The sequence below is a fragment of the Dryobates pubescens genome, chromosome 9 (genome assembly GCF_014839835.1).
Source record: "Dryobates pubescens isolate bDryPub1 chromosome 9, bDryPub1.pri, whole genome shotgun sequence".
NCBI lineage: Eukaryota > Metazoa > Chordata > Aves > Piciformes > Picidae > Dryobates > Dryobates pubescens.
This window is the reverse complement of record NC_071620.1, coordinates 27,167,856-27,187,817: the sequence shown is the minus strand read 5'-3', so window position 1 is coordinate 27,187,817 and position 19,962 is coordinate 27,167,856. Positions and strand designations below refer to the sequence as shown.

Below are 19,962 nucleotides of genomic sequence, written 5' to 3'. Positions count from 1 at the left end.
TCCTTATTTTAGATATTCTCTTTCCTCAGGGTGAAATTCTTCACCCCTACTCAGATTGTTAAAGCTGGATGATACCATTTTATTTTATTTGTTAAGTCATCTCTCTGAGAAGCCAAAAGGCTGCAGGTTAGCTGAAACTCTGAATGACCATTTTGTAACCCCTACTCCAACCACCTGTAGTGGCTACAAATTTTTATGTGCCTGACTGCTGCTTGGCTCTCCACAGTGTCGTTACGTTGGTCAACAGCAGATGAAATTTCAGAAGTGAAAAAAGTCACCTTCCAGAGTGCACCCTGCTGCTAGCATGGCTAGTGAGCAGATGGGAAAATGGGTTTTCAAGGGTTTGGTAGGACAGGAGAGCTTCACTGTTATGACTAAGGCTTACTGAGAGCATCCCCTGGCTGTCTCTGGCTACATGCCTCCTGTGGGTTCCATGGAGAATGAATGTGCCCAGAGCTTGGCTCGTCTAAACTGAGATCCACAGAGTGCTGGGCCTGCACCAGAAGGCTCTGGATTCACAGTCTTGCTGACAAATATAATACCTCTTCACTGAAAAATACAGAGAGAGAAATGCCCATAAATTAAAGAAAATTCTTCCAGTTTGTACAACTTTGATGTTGAAATTTAGCTCAAATTTGCAAGTGAATTGGTTTGGACTGCCTTAAATTCCTGCAGAAGGGCAGGTAATTTTGAGAGGTGATACAAGATAAGCCAGGCCACTGCTACACCATTTAAATGAAAATCCTGAAAACATTTCCAGAGCCAGTCAATGATCCCAGGGCAGCTGTGGGCTTCCAGGGAGCTGTGTACTGGCAGCTGTACCAGCAGGATATGCAGCATGCCGTGTGACAAGCTCACCAGCAGGATACGCAAGTAGCTCTTCCCAGCACAGTGAGCATGGCATGTGGGAGAGTGTGTGGGCTGGAACTGCAGTAGCTTTGCCTGCGGGACACATGAGCCCCACTGGTGGTGGTCATCCATGGCAGTGTGCATGGCAGTTCAGGCAGGCAGGGAGCATGAGGACAGTGCAGAAGCTTAGACAGCAGCTAGCTTGGTTCTACCAAAATGGTGAGTACTTGCCTCAGGACTAAAACCTCTGCTTCTTTAGTGAAAGCCCCAGTGATGTCTGAGGCAACCAGAAAGAATTGGTAACAGAGGAATCTTCAGTACAGGCAACAGGCTGCAGTGACTGGCCAAACCCCTTTCCCTGGGGGAAAGGTAAGTACCTGCACAAGGTGTGCACAGATGAATGAGCTGTGAGTGGCTGAGTTACACAAAACAGTACCCATGCTGCGCAGCATTAAGGGAGCAGAGGCACAGATTGATAGGTGGCTTCAGAACCAAGTTCCAGCAACAGGCACCACTGAGAGTTTCAGCACCTTGGACCTTGGTGTCCCAGCAATGCAGATCTCTACAGTCCCCATGCTCCAGTGTCTCAACTGAAAATAAGTTTGAAGTTTTAACTACAGTAGACACACAGGAGCAAGGCCCACAGGGTGCAAATTAACCCACAGCACATGGTGAATGTTGCAAGAAGAAACAACGTGTGCTTGTAGTGAGAGACTTCTCGTTAAAAGGCACTGAAGGGTCAATCTGCCAGCCTGACAGGCAGCCAAGTGAGGTATGCTGCTGTCCTGGAGCTAAGATCCATATGTTGCAGAGAGGGTGCCACAAGTACTATCCATTATTACTCTTTCATGTTGGTATGAATTACACCATAAGACCAAATGAAGGCAGAATCAAGAGAGACTATAAAGCCCTAGGGAGAAAGTGAAGAATCTTGGCACCCAAATAATCTTGTCTTCCATCATACCAGTATAAGGATTTGGGGCAGACAGAAATAGACATATGATGCTGATCAACTCTGGCTGCATGGTGGGTGTCACTGTGAGGTTTTTGGTTTATATAATAATGGGACCTTTGATGAGGACTACAAGCTGCTAGGAAGGGATGGAATCCACCTGTCTAAAAGAGGCAGGGGAGTCTTTGACAGCAAGCTGGCCAACCTGCCAAGGCAGGCTTTAAACTGAAGGACCTGGGGGGAGGGATCCAAAATGGCAATGTTCAAGTCACCATCACAACTACAACCAATCATGGAATTCACCAGGCCAACCGGAGTAGTGTAAAATGTGCCTCAGCTGTCTCCCTAAGTGAGAATAAAACCCCCAGCCACCTAAAGTTGTGTGTATACTAGTGCACAATATCTGGGAAACAAACAAGAGGAGCTGGAGCTCTGTCCCTAATCAGAAAGTTATGATATCACAGGCATGACCAAAACTTGGTGGGGCAACCCCACACAACTGGAGGGTCATGATAGATGGCTTAGGCTGTTTTGTGAAGACAGGCAGGGCAGAAGAGGTGATGGAGGCTTAGGGGGGACTTTATTGTCACCTACCAGTACATAAAGGGTGGCTACCAAGAAGTTAGAGACTCGTTTTTATATATAGTCACATGGAAAAGACAAGGGGTAATGGGTACAAATTACTTCTGGGAGATTATGATTGGGATCTGGAATAAAATTTTTCTCTATGAGAATAGTTAGGTGTAATGGGTTGGGGCAAACCCCCTCCCCACCACACGCAGAAATAACAACTCAAACTAACAGATTGCAAACGTGATGGAAAGTTTAAATAGAGAACAGTGAGTGCGTGCAGAAAGCTAGAAACACAGTGACAAGGGAGACCCCATTGGAAAAATTTCCCATGAGAAGTAGTGCATTCCCCTGCATTGGACAGTTTTAAGACTCAGTTTGACAGGGTGCTGGGCCATCTCATTTAAACTATGCTGTTACCTAGAAAGGTTGGATCAGATGGTCCTTGAGGTGCCTTCCAACCTGGCCTTCTGTGATTCCTTGATTCTGTGAAATGCTATGAGCAGAAGATTTCCACTAGTGCTCGAAGTGTTCCAGACAGTGTGAGCATGGAGACAGGAGCAAAGATAAAACCAAGGAGCAAATGGGAGTGGTAAGAGCATCTTTGTCCCTCCACACGTATAGCTACAGAGTGCTTCCTGTCGTGTTTCACTGTCTGACAGCATCGTCTTCTTATCTGAACAGCCTTGTCTGTGCATGTGAAACCCGGCTGTGAAACAGAAATTTGTTTTGGAAAGCACAATATTATTTTAATCATAAATTATTTGAGAATGCAGAAATAGCTCCAGATCCCTTCTTCCAAAGGGGTGTTTTTGCAGTTGGTGTCTTTATCAGCTTCTCAGTGGGAACTGCATTGATACTGCCACAAAAATGCACACAGTAGTGCCTTTGATAAAGCCATTTGGCATGTCTTTAGCAGAAAGATGTTTTGTTTTCCTAAGAGAAAGCACTGTTCACAGTGCAGACACTTGCCAAGTGTGCCAGCATATGGAGAGAAAATGCTGGTGTTGTTCACATTTGTCTTGGGATGCCATGGGGAGGGGGTGAAGGAGGCGGCTGCCTTTGCCATTGCAAAGTGATTTGTGTTATTGGAGTCATAGAACCATAGAATCATTGAATGGTTCGGGTTGGAAAGCACCTTTAAAGGTTATCTAGTGCAGCCCCCCTGCACTTAGCAGGGACATCTTCAACTGGATTATTTCAACTGGATTATTGCCAGAGGGACAGTCCAAGAAGCTCAAAAGTGAGTGCTGTTGGTGGAGATGCTGGTGGCCTGCAGTAAGCCGCTGGAGCTCCCCAGAGCTGTCTGACAAGGGCTCTTCTCCTCCTCCTCACCTTCACTTTAGCTCTTTTCATCATGTACTGGAGCAAGACTGGTCCCCACTGTCACCTTGCCTCCCACCACAGAGTGGGAAAGCTTTGCTGGCCTCGCAGTAGGCAACCTTGTGGATACCGTGAAAATGCCTCTTAGTACTTTGTGGTAGTGCAGTGTTTTGAATTTTGGTCTGCCTTTGGTTCAATAATCCTGAAAGGAAGCTGTTGTGCAACTGATTTTTTTAAAACTGTTTTAATCTGATTTTACAAGCCGCTTCCAGCCTGATTCCCAGCACAAAGAAACAAAGGAGAGCTCAGTTGTGTTTTTTGTCCAAAAGTAAGAGGCTCTTCTCCTTTGAAGTGTTATGTTTAGAGAGCTATTTGCTATTGTTTGCTATTTAATCTCCATAATTATATTTGGATTAGGTTAACGATGGGTTCTTTTTATGAGTCATTATTTTGTGGGACTCACAGATATTGAGCAGAAAGCCAGGTCTTCACTCACTCCACTTCGTATTGTGGTGGCCCAGATGTGATATTACAGTTGTTTTAAAGAAGGGACCCTTTTGGAGTTCATAGCCTTAAAGCATCTTATTTCTAAGCTGTTTAGGCATTATATTGCATTATATTTATGGTAGCCATTGTCACTGGACCACCACAGCTGGACCCAGAGGGGCCAACAAAAGGTCCAATGTCAGATTCATCCATAAGTATCTTGACTGTATTTTTTTCCCTCTGTTTTAAATCTGCTTTTTAACACCAGGAGTCCAAGCAGAAAATTTCATTACTGATATGCAGGGAGCTTTTGCATGCTCTTCTCCAGGAGAACAAACCATTCATCTGGGATACTGTACTTCAAAGAGGGGGAATGTCTGGGAAGCAGAGGGATTGCTCCTTTCTTAAAATCACTGGGTTTTGCTCATTCATTCTCAGAAGGGGGTAAAGAAGGAGGGGTTTAGGGAGAACTGGCTCATAGGAGAAGGGCATCAGGAGCAATATGTAATGTGCTTGATGTAGAGGACAGATCTGTTGCCACAGTCAGGTTGATGGAAAGAAACAGTCTCAGATCTTGAGTGTCTCTGTAGAGTTGTGGTGGTGGAAGGTATTTGAAGTTGCTGGGCAGAGAGCAAGGTGCATATGAAAGGATCTCTTCCACCCTTGTGCATGTTGGGCATGGGAAGATTAGCTTTCAGACCTTCTTTTTTAATGTCTCACCTGTTTCTTCTATTTGAAAGAATTTTCTTGCTTACTACTTGTGAAATGGCATGCCAATAAAAATTAGTTTGGAGAATGGGAAGGTTTTGCCTTTTTTGAGTCCTTACTGTAGAGAGAAAGTTGTCAGTCCTATCCCTAAGAAGTGCTCAATTTAGGAGGTCTCTGCAGATGATTAGACCACAAGTCTCTTTAGCCTGGTATCCAACTGACAGCAGCATGTACTGTATTATAGAATCATAGAATGGTTTGGGTTGGAAGGGACCTTTAAAGGTCATCTAATCCAGTGCCCCTGCAGTGAGCATAGACATCATCAACTAAGTCAGGTTGCTCAGAGCCCCAAACAACTTGACCTGGAATGTTTCCAGGGATGGGGCATCTACAGCCTCTCTGGGCAACCTGGGCCAGTGTTTAACCACCCTCAGTGTAAAATATGTTTTCTTTAGATCTGGTCTAAATTTGGAGTGAAAGCCAGACAGCAGTGATCCTTTCCCTGATGCATCCTCACTACTTCCAGGAACCACCTGGTTTTGCTACGGGCCTGTGGATCCATTCAGTACAAATTTGCATTTACTTGGTAAATAGCAGAAAGTAGCTGTTAAGCCTTTTATTCTTTCTATTCTCCCATTTTAAGATGTTAAACTGGTACTATGCACTCTTTGGGTTGTACTTTTGGCTCTTTTTTTTCTTACACAGTATTTAGGAAATGCTGCCTATTCCAGTAATAAAGGTCAGCTTTAATCTTTAGTAGTAATACTGCCTCTCTCCATGAAGTGGGACTGGTTGTGAGACTTGGTGTCTTGACCTGATAGATTACATAGAAAATCTAATAGAAAGGAAAAACAGAGAGAAAGAGAGAGAGAGAGGGAAAGAGAGGGAGAAGGAGAGGAGAGGAGAGAAAGAAAGAGAGAAAATAAATGGATGAAAGAGAGAAAGCAAGAAAGAGAAAGCAAGCAAGAAAGGAGAGAGAGAGAAAGAAAAAGAGAAAAGAGAAAGAAATGCAAAGAGAAAGAAAATAAAAGGAAAAGGAAAAAGAAAAGGAAAATAAAAGGAAAATTTAAAAGGGGAGGGGAGGGGAGGGGAGGGGAAGGGAAGGAAAGGGAAAAGGAAAGGGAAAGGAAAAGGAAAGGGAAAGGAAAGGGAAAGGAAAGGGAAAAGAAACTGTGATCAAGGTTGAGGGTATTTGTGTCCTGTGCAAAGTATTCACAGAAGAAATTGGGGTGATGCTTCTGTAAGGTTGATGCAGCAGATCAATCATACATGTACATGGTCCTTTTATTAGAGGGGACTGTTGGAGCTGTGGTGATGCTTAAAATATTTGAGACCTAATCCACTGCTTCATTGCTCCAGATGGGATAAATGCTGTTGACTTAATGCAAAAATTGGTGATGTAAAAGGAGAAACTGCCTCTGTGTTCATTACAATCTAGTTAAAGATGTGTCTGCTCACTGAAGGGGGGTTGGACTAGGTGACCTTTAAAGGTCCCTTCTAACCCAATGCATTCTATGATTCTATGATATGTAGCTATGATGGTGAACCTCCAGTTAACAGCTCCAGTTTTCAGGGGCTTTCTCATTTTATTAGGGAGGGGTCATGTATGAAGGCTGAGAAGAAATGAGTAGCAATGGCTTTTATGTGTACTCCAACTGAATTCATGAGCACTTCTGCAAACTCACTTTGCTTAAGCAGGCTATAAATCCTGGTTGTTTTTGTTGGACTGTAGTTGCAAAACCAAGTCATCATTGAAGATCTTGAGGTGCAAAAGATTCTTCAGAAGTTTCAGCCTTTCTGGGGACAGGATGGATGCAGCGTCCCATCCCAAATAATTGTCTCTCATTCATTTCTGACTGCTCCTTCTCTGCCCCTTCCAAAGGGGCTCAGGTTGTCATAACAATTCTAATTATTTATATAGAGAATTTATTAATAATTTCTATTTTGGAGCTCCAGGTTCTGAATATACATATAGATCCAAAAAGAAATGCTGGAAATTTGGCCATGAGCCAGCAATGTGCTCCTCTGGCCAAGAAGGCCAATGCCATTCTGGGGTGTATTAGAAGGGGTGTGGTTAGTAGGTCAAGAGAGGTCCTCCTCCCCCTCTACTCTGCCCTGGTGAGGCCACATCTGGAATATTGTGTCCAGTTCTGGGCCCCTCTCTTCAAGAAGGACAGGGAACTGCTTGGAAGAGTCCAACGCAGAGCCGCAAACCTGCCTGGATGTGTTCCTGTGTTATTTGGTATAGGTGATCCTGCTCTGGCAGGGGGACTAGATGATCTTTCAAGGTCCCCTTCCAGCCCCTAACATTCTGTGATTCTGTGATTCCTGCACACGAGGAGAACTGATTTCCATGACTGTTGTTGTGATTTCATTTCCTTTGGTCCAGGGTGTATATCATTCAGTCAGATGGAAGTAGGATGGTTTAGTTACCAAAATAGATGCATTGTGTTAATTTCTTAATTAAAAGTTTTTTCTGTGCAGTATTTTCAAAGTAACAACTATTGTAAGTAGTTTGTTATTTTTAAACCAAGGACATTTTGTACTGAAAAAAAAAATTGGCTATTGCAACACTGGGTTAGAATTAGAATACACAAAATGCAAAACCACAGTAACCCTAATTTTGCCATTCCTGCCTTTTTAACTGATCAACAATAGTGTTGTGTTTGTATGGCATTTAAAATTATTTGCTAAGGGGAATGTAAAGAGCTTCTGGCAGGCTGCTCTGTTAACTCTTTGTGCATGTGCAGCTGCTCTGCTCAGAAGTGAGCTGTAATGAAAAGTCAGAGGGTGAGGACTCTTACGAGCCACAATTCAGACCCTTCTTGGCCTTGGCGTTGTAAGCAAAGGAGCAGCCAAAGCCCAAGCTGGAGCAGGAACATAGACCTGTATGGTGGAGTGGACAGTCCCTTTTGCTCAGAGGACATGCACCCATGATCATAGTATCATAGAACTGTTTTACTTGGAATAGACCTTTAAGATGACCAAGTCCAACTGTTAACCCAGTGTTGCTAGGGCACCACTAAACCATGTCTGTCATCACTGCATCTACATGGCTTTTAAATCTGTCCAAGGACTGGGACTCCACCACTGCCCTGGACAGCCTGTTCCAGGGCTTGACAACACTTTGTGAAGGAATCTCTTGCTAATATCTAACCTAAATCTCCCTTCACTCAACTTGAGGCTGTTTCCTCTTGTCCTGTCACTTTTTCCTTTGGAAAAGAGACCAACCCCCACCTCACTACAACAACTGAGGGTGCCCTTCACAGAATCACAGACTGTTAAGGGTTGGAAGGGGCCTCAAAAGATAATGCAGTCCAACCCCACTGCCAGAGCAGGATCACCTAGAATAGATCACACAAGAATGCATCCAAGCAGGTTTTGAATATATCCAGAGAAATATTCCACAAGTCCCCTGGGCAGCCTGTTCCAGTGTTCCATCACCCTCATAATGAAAAAGTTTTCCTCATGTTTACATGGAACTTCCTATGCCTCAGCTTCCACCCATTGCCCCTTGTCCTGTCATTGGGCATCACTGAGAAGAGCCTGACTCCATCCTCTGACACTCACCCTTTGCATATTTATAAACATTAACGAGGTCACCCCTCAGTCTCCTCCTCTTCAAACTAACGAGACCCAGCTCCCTCAGTCTCTCCTCGTAAGGAAGATGTTCCACTTGCTTATCCAGATCATTGGTAGAGGTATTATAGAGTACTGACCCCAGCACTAAGCTCTGGAGAACACCACTTGTGACTGGTCACCAACTAGATTTAACTCCATTCATTACAACTCACCCAGCTCACCCTGGTATGTGCATGCCTGGATCTATAGTCTACAAGGAGCTACTCCACCTAATGAGTTATAAGGTTCAAGATAATATAGATTGACTGGGAGGATAAATTTTATAGGGCTATAGTTCATGTCCTCACCCTACCAATCCTAACTTTGCCTGCCTTGGTTTTGACGTTCTGGTCAGTGGTGGGGAGAGGTAATGGGACTACTTGCTTTAACCTGCCCCAGCTGTGAGCTGCCTGATTTTCCCTTCAGAGGTTTTACGTGGTTGGGACATGCATGTGTCCATCTTCTGACGGACACATGATGGAAATTAGCTTTGGATTTCACATGTCACCAACTAGACTGACCTAAACAAATTCATGTGAGGAAAAATAATTGGAAAGCACCAACTAGACTGACCTAAACAAATTCATGTGAGGAAAAATAATTGGAAAGCAGCTTCAAAAGTGATTTCTATTTGTTGCTGTTGCCTTGTATTTTGGCTTGTGCCGTCTGCATTTTGAATACAAGGTCATCTGATGTGGTGTAATGTGATAGTGATACAGACTGATTTGCCCTGGGAACAGGCAGCTCAGATCTTGCCTTTCCAAATTTTTCTGTTCTAAAACTTGACTTGCTTGTTAAAAATGAACAGTTTCCAGGGGGTAAAAAGCCCCCAGAGAAGAACTGTTGGTATTTTATATTTTTAAGCTGTCATGCTGAATGAAAACAGTTGATTGTTAGCTTGATTGGGTGACAATGAGTATAGGGAACTTAAACATCTCACCACTCTCACAAAGAAAATAACAAGCCACCCTCCATTGTACCAGGGGAAGATGCATAGCCAGAAAAACTTTCCAACTCATTAAACTTTTATACTTGCTTCATGCAAGCTTAATGCAGGCTTTTTTTCCATCCTGTGGTGTTGTCGGGATGCTTCTGAAGACTGCTGAGGAGGACACCACTAGCTTTACTGTAATTCTTCCTGAACGTTCCTTTCTTCTTCCAGAAAAAGCTGAATTACAAAATCTGAAGGCTCAAAGGGGAAAAAAAAAAGGTTTCCTTGTTTGTGCATTTCAGGTTGTTTATTATGCTGGGCCTGATAATGAAATCAGTTTGAATGTTTCCTCTGTAATGAGTTGAGTCAGCTTCTGTGATTGTGCGGGGTATATGGATAAGGACAGGGATAAAGGAAGAAAGTTCTAAAAAACAGGAAAATACTATTGTAAATATATCAGGCAAGTTAGAAACTGGGAAAGGGTACTGGGAGTCAAAGTATCATATCTGCTGCTTGCAGGAACATTTTCAACTAGATCAGGTTGCTCAAGAGTCCCAAACAACTTGACCCGCAATGTTTCCATTCCCCTCTCTGGGCAACCTGTGCCAGTGTTATACCCCCTTTATTTGTAAAATCATTGCTTCTTATGTGTCTCTCCCTAAACCCATGGATTTTATACATTCCTTCACCATTGATTACATCTTCTTGTCTTGTAGCAGCATGTAAAGGCTGCTTTTTAAAAAGCAAGGCCAAGCTGGGCACATCATCCTGTTGAAAACAGCCACATTTGGTTTCTTTTTGGTTGGATGCTTGCAAGCTTGTGAAAGTAAGTGACCATTCTGTTTTGGGAGGTGCCCCCTGCAGAGCTTGCCTCTGGATGAAGTAGCTTGGGCTCCTTCTTGGAGTGTGTACAAGGTCAAAGTCCATTAGTATAGGACCTATGGTTCTATGATCTCCAGTGTAGTGTCCCACCAAATGCTCAGCAGCCATCAACACAGAGATGAAAATTTAAGCATCAAAAAGAAGCATGTGAATAACTGTCTTGCATGGAGCCAGGGCATGGACCTGGCCAGATGAGGCAGCTCACGTGGAAGGGCTGTGAAAGGGCTGCCAAAGGAAAGGGAGGAGCTGGGACTGGGGGATGAGGAGAAACAGGCAGTTAGGAAGGGTAGAGCAGAAAAAAACCGTGGATAGTTTGCAGCGGCCTGGAAATATATTTACTTTCTGGGGAGGTAACCTGTAGGTAAAGTAACTAACCTCAAGCATGTTGACTGTCATTCCTGGCTCCACCAGAAGCCTCCCTTGCTGTCCTTGGACAAGTCACTGTCCTAGTGGTTCAATATCCCAGATGTGAACTGAGCTTGTTTACCTCATGGGAGGTTCTGAGGGTGGATTCATGGACACCTTTGTAGTGTGATGTATGAAGGCAGTGAGCAGGGGGGCAAAAAGTGAACACAAAGACAAACATGAAAAGGAGCCTGTACTTCCCTGACCACCTTTTCTGAACGGAATCATGTCCCTAATGGCAACATAATGGTGATTTAGTCATCACTGACATATTCCTTCAGTTGCACTCACAGGAACAGGGTTTTGAGCTCTTTTTCCCTTCAGGGTTTTAAAAATGCAATTTTGTATGTTTGCATTATATGTAAATGGCTTGAGCAATTTCTAGTAGAAAATTGGAAGAAATCATGAACAATAAATGAAAGTCAGACTAAACCAACATGTAATCAAGTAGTACAGAGCAGAACTAGAAGGAGAGTTTGTGAAGGGAGCCTCAAACGGAGAAAATGCAAATAGTGAGGCCTGAAAAAGGAAGGGTTGTGGTTTGCATCTGTCTTAAACTCAGTACCTGAGGAGGGCTAAAAACAACAAGCAAAGGGCGTCACTTCTTGACTGTCTCATACTCAGATGAACCTCTGTACTGGGACCAGTGCTGCTCAATATCTTCATCAATGATATAGACAGTGGGACTGAGTGCCCCCTCAAGCAGATGACACCAAGCTGGATGATATGGTAGATATGCCAGAGGGAGCTGGACAAGCTGGAGAAGTGCTCCCAGGTGAGCCTCATGAGGCTCAGCTGGCCAAGTGCAAGGTCCTGCACCTAGATGGGGACAATCTCCATTATTAATGAAGGCTGGGGGATGATGTGATAAGAGAGTAGCCCTGCAGAAAAGGACTTGGGGATACAAGTGGATGAAAAGCTGGACCTGAGGCAACGATGTGCAGCCTGGAAGGTTAACTGTACCCTGGGCTGCACAAATGCGCGCTCTTATTTCACCTGTTCAAGCTGGCTTCTCGTTAAAAAAGAGTAAATCTCAAAGGGGTTGGCTAGAGAAGAGGAACATTCATCTTTTTTGTAGTACTGTGTTTGAAAGGCTTTAGTTGCAGGAGCTTTCCTGGCACTTACCAAGCCTACCTTAGGAGGGAAAAAAAAAATATTCTTGGATTTTATTTTTTTTTGCAGGAACAGATGGCGGCATGTGGAAACCATTTGTTGTTAATGTTTAGTCATGGTTCTTTTTTCCCCTTTCCTTCCTCTTTCCCATCCACAGTTGAGTATGACAAGGAGTTCACACCTCACCAGCGGCACTACAAGGAGTTCAAATTCAATTTGTCTCAGATTCCCGAGGGCGAGGCCGTCACAGCCGCTGAGTTCCGCATCTACAAGGACTGCGTTGTGGGGAGCTTTAAAAACCAAACCTTCCTTATCAGCATCTACCAAGTGCTGCAGGAACATCAGAACAGGTATACAAGAAAGGGCTTGATCTGTGCCACCAGCTGCTCTCCCTGGGAAGGCTGAGCTTGTGCTGCTAAGTAACTACTGGGTTTGTTCGCATTCGCAGGGTTGTGTTATTACGTGGTCCTTTCCTTGTGGGAAATGGGGATGGTAAAGTGCAGGATGGACCTCATCCAGAGAAAATCCATGGTATCGTAGACCATGGAGTTACTTCCCTGCAATCTTCATGCTGTCTTTAAACAGAGCAAGAATTTGATATGAAGCAGTACTTTTTTTAACCAAGATTGTTAAGCTGGCATGGCTCTTGTGTACTGAAATACATGCATCCCCTTTCAGCATAAGACTACCAACGTAAAGAGCGTAGCCTGTTTGGAAATAACCAGTAATTACACAGAATAGAATAATTAGCCCAGGCTTGACCTATTCTCAGCTGGACTTAACTAAATAAAGCCAGAAGAAAATTCAGTGTGCTGACCACAGGTACAAAATGACTGCTGGGCTTCCAGTGGCAATGAGAGAGGCAAAAGAGAGAGAGAGGCAGGGTAGAAAGTGTGACACAAAAATCCAAACAAGTGTAAATGGAATGATTAATTAGAGAAGGATTGGGTTTCAGATGGGGGAATCACGTAAGGCTAGAAGAGGGAAATATATGGTCAATTAAATGTCAGAGTAATGGTGTGGTAGAAAAGTGTTTCATTACTTCTACTGAAACGTGTCAGGACTGTAACTGTTGCTCTGCTGCAGGCAGAGAAAAAGAAACAGCAGGGTTTTAAAAAAGCTCCATTTCTTTTCTCTGAACATTTCCTGGGTGTTTTCTTTTCTGGTTCTTTATTCTCCAGCCTTTCCTGGTTCTTTATTCTCCAGCCTCTCCATCTGAGGAGATCTGCCTGTGATGATTTGCTGCTGTGAGGGTAACATCACAAGCTGGTGGACAACATCACAAGCTTGTGAGAGCAGCATCACAAGCTGTTGGCTGTTCCATGGTGAGCGTGGTCTCTGGGGAAATGGAGGGAAATACTTGGGTATATAGGTGATGGGGATGAAGTGTTGGTTTTGGAAGATGAGTGTTTCCTTTGCGCTGATCTCCTTCTATGATCAGGTGACTGCCTGGTGGATGTGGGGCAGGCTGTGGATGTAGTCTACCTGGAATTCAGCAAGGCCTTTGTCACTGTCCCCCACAGCAAACTCCTGACCAAGCTGTCAGCCCATGACTTGGACAGCAGCACTCTGTGCTGGGTTAGGAACTGGCTGGTGGGCTGAGCCCTGGTGGTGAATGGTGCCACATCCAGCTGGCAGCCAGTCATTAGTGGTGTCCCCCAGGGATCAGTACTGGGCCCCGTGCTCTTTAGTATCTTTATCAATGATCTGGATGAGGGGATCGAGTCCATCATCAGTAAGTTTGCAGATGACACCAAGCTGGGGGCAGGTGTTGATGTGTTAGAGAGTAGGAGAGCTCTGCAGAGTGACCTTGACAGGCTGGACAGATGGCCAGACTCCAAAGGCATGAGATTTAACACATCTAAGTGCTAGGTTCTCCACATTGGTCACAACAACCCCATGCAGCACTACAGGCTGGGGTCAGAGTGGCTGGAGAGCAGCCAGGCAGAAAGGGACCTGGGTGTACTGGTTGACAGTAGGCTGAACATGAGTCAGCAGTGTGCCCAGGTGGCCAAGAAGGCTAATGGCATCCTGGCCTGTATCAGGAACAGTGTGGCCAGCAGGAGCAGGGAGGTCATTCTGCCCCTGTACTCAGCACTGGTTAGGCCACACCTTGAATAATGTGTCCAGATCTGGGCCCCTCAGTTTAGGAAGGATGTTGACTTGCTGGAGCGTGTCCAGGGAAGGGCGACAAGGTTGGTGAGGGGCTTGGAGCACAAGCCCTAGGAGGAGAGGCTGATGGAGCTGGGGTTGTGTAGCCTGGAGAGGAGGAGGCTTAGGGGAGACCTTATTGCTGTCTACAACTACCTGAAGGGAGGTTATAGCCAGGTAGGGGTTGGTCTCTTCTCCCAGGCAACCAGCACCAGAACAAGAGGACACAGTCTCAAGCTGTGCTAGAGGAGGTTTAGCCTGGATGTTAGGAAGAAGTTCTTCACAGAAGGCGTGATTGGCCATTGGAATGGGCTGCCCAAGGAGGTGGTGGAGTCACCATCACTGGAGGTGTTGAGGAAGAGACTGGATGGGGCGGTTGGTGCCATAGTTTAGTTGATTAGATGGTGTTGGGTGATAGGTTGGACTCGATGATCTCAAAGGTCTTATCCAACCTGGTGAATTCTGTTCTATTCTATTCTATTCTATTTTGCTTTGCCGGTTGCTGGAGTGCCTCCTGAGGTAGCATGCTTGCTGATTAGGATGTGACATCTGTGCCCATTTGAAGAGTTAGTGGAAGTCCAGACAGACATGCACATTTTGTGGATGATAGCTGTACTGTTTATTCAGAGCCACATTGAATAAAAAATGGTGATTGTTGGTCAGGTCTAAATTTCACAACTAGAGATCCCATCTCTAGATCTGGAGGAAAACCTCTGCCAAGTGTTTATGGGAGCAGTCAATATGCTGTACTGTGGTGATCATCAAAGCAGGACACAGAGTAGAAGAACTGTCAGCTTTTATGTGTGTATAACCTTTTTTTAGTGTAAACTGAGCAAGCAAGTAAAACTTTACAGGAAAGAGAATAAAGCACAGGATATGGCCCCTAATGACCTGTTCCTAAAAAAATTGGAGACTGTTCTGGAAGTGGCTGTGTCAGCAGTGATGTTGGAACCTCATATCTTTGTTTCAAATGCCACACCAGAAATAGGCCAAAATTGGATTGCACTGTTAAGCCATGACACATGTCCTTTGGCACTGGGTCCTTTGACATCTGCATGTGCCGGGCATCACTGGGTGCTAGAGACCTCCTTGTGTATGGAGCAGAGGCAGCAGCTCAAGTGGGGGTGAGGTAGGTGGACACTTTCCAGAGCTGGTGAGTATTTCATAGAATCATAGACTGATCTGAGTTGGAAGGGACCTTTAAAGGTCATTTAGTACAACACCCCTGCAGTCATCTGCATCTGCAACTAGATCAGCTTGTTCAGAGCCCCAAACAATCTGATTTTGAATGTTTGCAAGGATGGGGCATTTAGCACCTCTCTGGGCAGCCTGGGCCAACATTTCACCACCCTCAGTGTAAAAAACTTCTTCCTTCTATCTAGTCTGTCTCCCCTCCTGTAGTTTAAAAGTATCATTTCTTGTCCTGTCACAACAAGCTCTGCTAAAGAGTGTCCTCATCTTTCTTATAGGCCCCTTTAAGTACTGAAAGGTCACAATAAGGTCTCTCTGAGGCCTTTGCTTCTCCAGGCTGAACAACTTTCTCAGTTCGTCCTCACAGCAGAGGGGTTCCAGCCTTCACATCATCTTTGTGGCCCCCCTATGGTCCTGCTCCAACAAGTCCATGTCTCTCCTGTCCTGAGGACTCTCTGGACCCAGCACTGTGGGTGATGTCTCAGCAGAGCACAGGGGCAGAATCCTCTCCCTGGACCTGGAGCTCATGCTGCTGGGGATGCAGTCCATGAAACAGTTCACTTCTGGGCTGTGAGCACATATTGCTGGCACCTTTTGGGTCTTTCAAGTCTCTTTCATTGTACTCTTCCTGCCACTGCTGGTGGATGTGCCAAAGAGATCCTGCCATTGGGGCTTGGAATTGTAAAGCAGCTTCCTCCAGGTCCAGGCTGACAGCAATCCATGTCCCTCCTGATATGGACTAGGTGTGAACCACTGACCCAAGAATGAGTGTCTGTAATTCATTACTAGCCTCTGACTCATCCAGTCCCTCAAGGCTCCCGTTTTGTTTCTTTTTCTTCTTTCTTTATTTGCTTTCACTGGTGGGAAGGAGGCAGACATTTGGCTAAAGGAACTTCCGTTGAGTCTGCAGACTTGTCATCATCCACCCAGAGGTGGGCAAGGCATGGCTCACATACTCTTGCAGCTGTTAAAAGGAGGTGCCCTTTTCCACCCTTTCCCTTTCAGCTTAAAGGATTTTTTCATGTACACGTAAAATATAAAAGCACATACAAAAACATAGCAGAAGTTGCTCATCACTTTTCAGTGAGGTTCTGACTCCATAGGCTGCTGCTGCTGCTGCTTCCACCATGCAGCCATGCTGGTGACTTGGGGGGACTTTCTCCTGTAAATGTTCTTGAAAACAAATACTAAAAAGTGTATTTAGCAGTTTGCTGATATCTCTGCATGGGGGGGAAAAAACCATCTTGGATTTCGCTAGTATGCCCTAAGGAGCTGTATTCTGAGTAGTTTGGGGGTTTGATCATCAATTCCCTTCTTTTATTGGGGGGGGTGGGGGAGAAATCTAAAGTGCTTTTTTCTCCCCCTTTTGTCTCAGTTTGGAATGTAATGTTTTCTTTCTCTGTTAGGAACACTAGAAGGTTAAATTACATGGGAAAAAAAACCCAAAAAACCAAACACTACTGTTTTTTGAAGGAACTTCCTAAATAATTGTAAGGCTTCTGTTGCATTTTAGCAGGCATCTTATGAGCCAGAAAATAACAGCTGCCTTTGACTTAAAAAAAAAATTGCCAAAAAAAAGGTTGTTTCACATGTCCTTTGGACTAATGGCTTAAATAACAGCCTGATATTTCCTGACAATTGATTGCATATGGAGGAGTCTGTACAGATCTTGAAGCTAAGCAGGTGAAACAGGAGTTGACATAGGGACCTTTTTTTCATCTTCTTCTGGTCAGGAAAATTTGTCTCTGAAGGGCACAGACAAGATGCCTCTTCAGTCATCATTGGCAGTCCCCAGAGAAAGTTCAAAGATGCCATGTGATTTTTGGCTTTTATGAGGTTAACAGTTGTTTGAGGCGATTATTGGCAGCTAATAAAGTACTTTTGGGCTCAAAGAATTCTCAACAGGGCAGCTGGCACACAGGAATTTAAACCACCCATCCTCAAGAGAAAGGTAGTGAGGGCAGAACATCAAGAAAAAGAAACCTGCTCAAAGAAATGAGTTTGGAAGGGCAGGAGAGAAGAGAAAGCTCCAGCAAATGCAAATCTTCACCAATGCTCAGAGGCTGAAAATATCCCTTGGCTCCAATTAAGTGTAATGAAGTGACTTAATTCAGTATTACTTGAGCAAAGGAAAATAAAAAGCTCATCTGGACAGTAACAGCAGGAGCGTGTGGCTCCAGCCCAGATGTGCACACTACTGCACAGAATTGCCAGGCACTGCTAGCTGTTCAGTGATGGCTAAACCCAAACATGCCTGAGGCTAAAATTTCATAGAATTATTAAGGTTGGAAAAGACCTCTAAGATCATCAAGTCTAACAGTCAGCCCAACACCACCATGCTCAGTAAACCATGCCCCAAAGTGCCATGTCTGCATTTTTTTTTAACACCTTCAGGGAGAGCAACTGCATCACTTCCCTGGGCAGCCCATTCCAATGCTTCAGTCCAGTCTTTCAGTGAAGAAATTGTTCCTAATACACAATCTAAACCTACCTTCCCTGGCACAACTTGAGGCCATTTCCTCTTGTTCTATCACTTGATAACAGGGAGTAGAAACCAACACCCACCTGGATCCAACCTCCTTTCAGGTAGTTGTAGAGAGTGAGGAGGTCTCCCCTCCACCTCTTCTTCTCCAGACTAAATAACCTTGTTTGTATTTAGTGAATTATCACACTGATTTTTGCCACCGTATACAAGGCTGAAAGAAATAGCCATGCTTGTGGGCAGCCATCGGTGGCACACAGTTAGGACTGTGAGGACAAGCTTCACCCAAGAGGGCTGAGCTGATGTCTGGTTTGCTTTGAGGATGGCAGAGCACTGGACCAGGCTACCTAGAGTGGTTGTGGAATCTCCTTCTCTGGAGAGATTCCAAGTCTGCCTGAATATCGTGATGCTGAACAACCTGCTCTGGATGACCCTGCTTTAGCAAGGGGGTTGAACTGGATGATCTCCAAAGGTCCCTTCCTACTCAGCCCTCACTATGCTGAGATTCTGTTACTCTTGAAACAGGCTGTGGCCTTGTAGGTGGTGGTGTTGGGATAGAGAATGGGGGCTACATCTGCTGGATGCTGCCATCCTTCAGCTTCTAACACCCCAGAGTTTAAGAGAACATGCCATTTGAAGGCTAGCATGGGATTTTTTCCCCCCTTTTCTGTCTTTCCTCTGTGGTATGTGTAGAATGTAGAATTTATCAAAGCACCAGTTTAGCGAGACTTTGGCTTCCAGGTGCTTGTCCCACCTTGGCTGTTTGGTTTTAGTGGCAGGAGCTGCACAGCTTCAACTCGCTTCCCTTCGATGTGATACTGATGCACAGCTAAACCTTGCATGTGAGCTTTTGTCTAAGGTGTAGCACTGATGTTATGTGACTTCTGATACCTCTTGGGAGTGGATTGCCATGTAAGAAAGACCTTCAGAAAGGAAGGACTGAGTTTGTTCCTGGAAACAGCTCATTAATTTCTTTCTCTTTCTCGAAGCTTCCTTGGTGTCACCCAGAGAGGTGTCAGGTCAAGACTAGGGAAGGTAGTTTATGGTTGATCAAAGATGTTAGTCCTTGGTTTGGATCACTGGTGTGTTTTCAAGTGTAAATATCCTGCTAAAGCAGACCTCAAAACACTCCTACACTGTCCAAACAACTGATCTATGAAAAACACAGTGGCCTGTGTTACTGATCAAAGGAAGATATGATACCTTAGTGGTCAAAGTTTATTAAACAGTTTTGTTTGCACCCAGAATGAATTATGGAAGTCTTGATGTGCAGAAAGATTCCTCCTAGATGATTAGACACATGTGAGCATAGGTATGGCCTGCAGAGCGACCACCTGGGGAGTATCATCTTCAGCTGAACACAGTTCCTCAAAGGTTAAGGCACTTGTTGGTTTTCAGCTGTCAGTTTTCAGTGGTAATAAACTCTTCCTCTTTGCAACAGGATATTTATACAAATGCAATCCAAGCTTCCAATCTAAAGAGCAAATTGATTTTCCGTCAGTGTTTATAGGTTAGAAAATAAATAACCATCCTCAACTGGGTTTTGGAATGAGTTGTGTAATACAGATGACAAAGCTAGCATCATTCTGATTCAGGTCAGGGTCAGATTTGTGTATAGTGTACATATGTTTGTATAGGATAGAGCTGTTTCTATGATGCTTTAGGGAAACATCTGTCTGTGTTTTAGTTCACCTTCCACTGTGAGTATGCAATTTGTTGTGTTTTAAGGCGGTTGGTTTGTAGTAGTTTAAAAGTCAAAGTTACTCTGGGTGAAACTTACTGGTTCCAAAACCATCTGTCTTTATTCTGCCATAACTAAAGAATACCACATCTGTGCCTTATTTCTCTTTTGAAAGGTCAAAGATAAATGCTGCTCTCATCTTCACACCTCAAACTACGTTTAGCCTCCAAGGTGTAATACTTGTAGCCATCACTACAGATAGAATACCCCTTAGTCTCATTAATTCATAGTCAAGGAAATGAGAAATACATGTCCTGTCTCTGTGACTTGGGATGATTTTTTTCATATTTTTTTTTCTTCACTGTTTCTGCTGCTGAAGTGTTCCTTCCTCAGAGCTGTAAAGCTCAAGATGTGGGGACACACACCTTTGACTGAAATACCGGTGTTGGCTTTGCCAGGGATTATTATGTAGGCTGAGCTTCTCACACTCTCGGCATGAGAAGACCACGTCCTCTAGCTCTAGGCTCTCACCTTCCACTATTTGACAGATAAAGTCATGAAACCAATTTTTCACATTCACTGAACTTCCAGTGACTTTACCCCCTGCTGTTGCAGTC

The 19,962-nt window shown here is 44.5% G+C and overlaps 1 protein-coding gene across 2 annotated transcripts in view; it reads left to right on the top strand.

The window, feature by feature from the left end:
- Nucleotides 1–19,962, top strand: part of BMP6 (bone morphogenetic protein 6) — a 105,043-nt gene that overhangs the window by 56,793 nt on the left and 28,288 nt on the right. For both annotated transcript variants that reach the window (XM_054164056.1, XM_054164057.1), the window contains exon 2: nucleotides 11,998–12,190. In XM_054164056.1, the coding sequence (XP_054020031.1) occupies nucleotides 11,998–12,190 (193 nt within the window). The remainder of the gene's footprint in view (nucleotides 1–11,997; nucleotides 12,191–19,962) is intronic.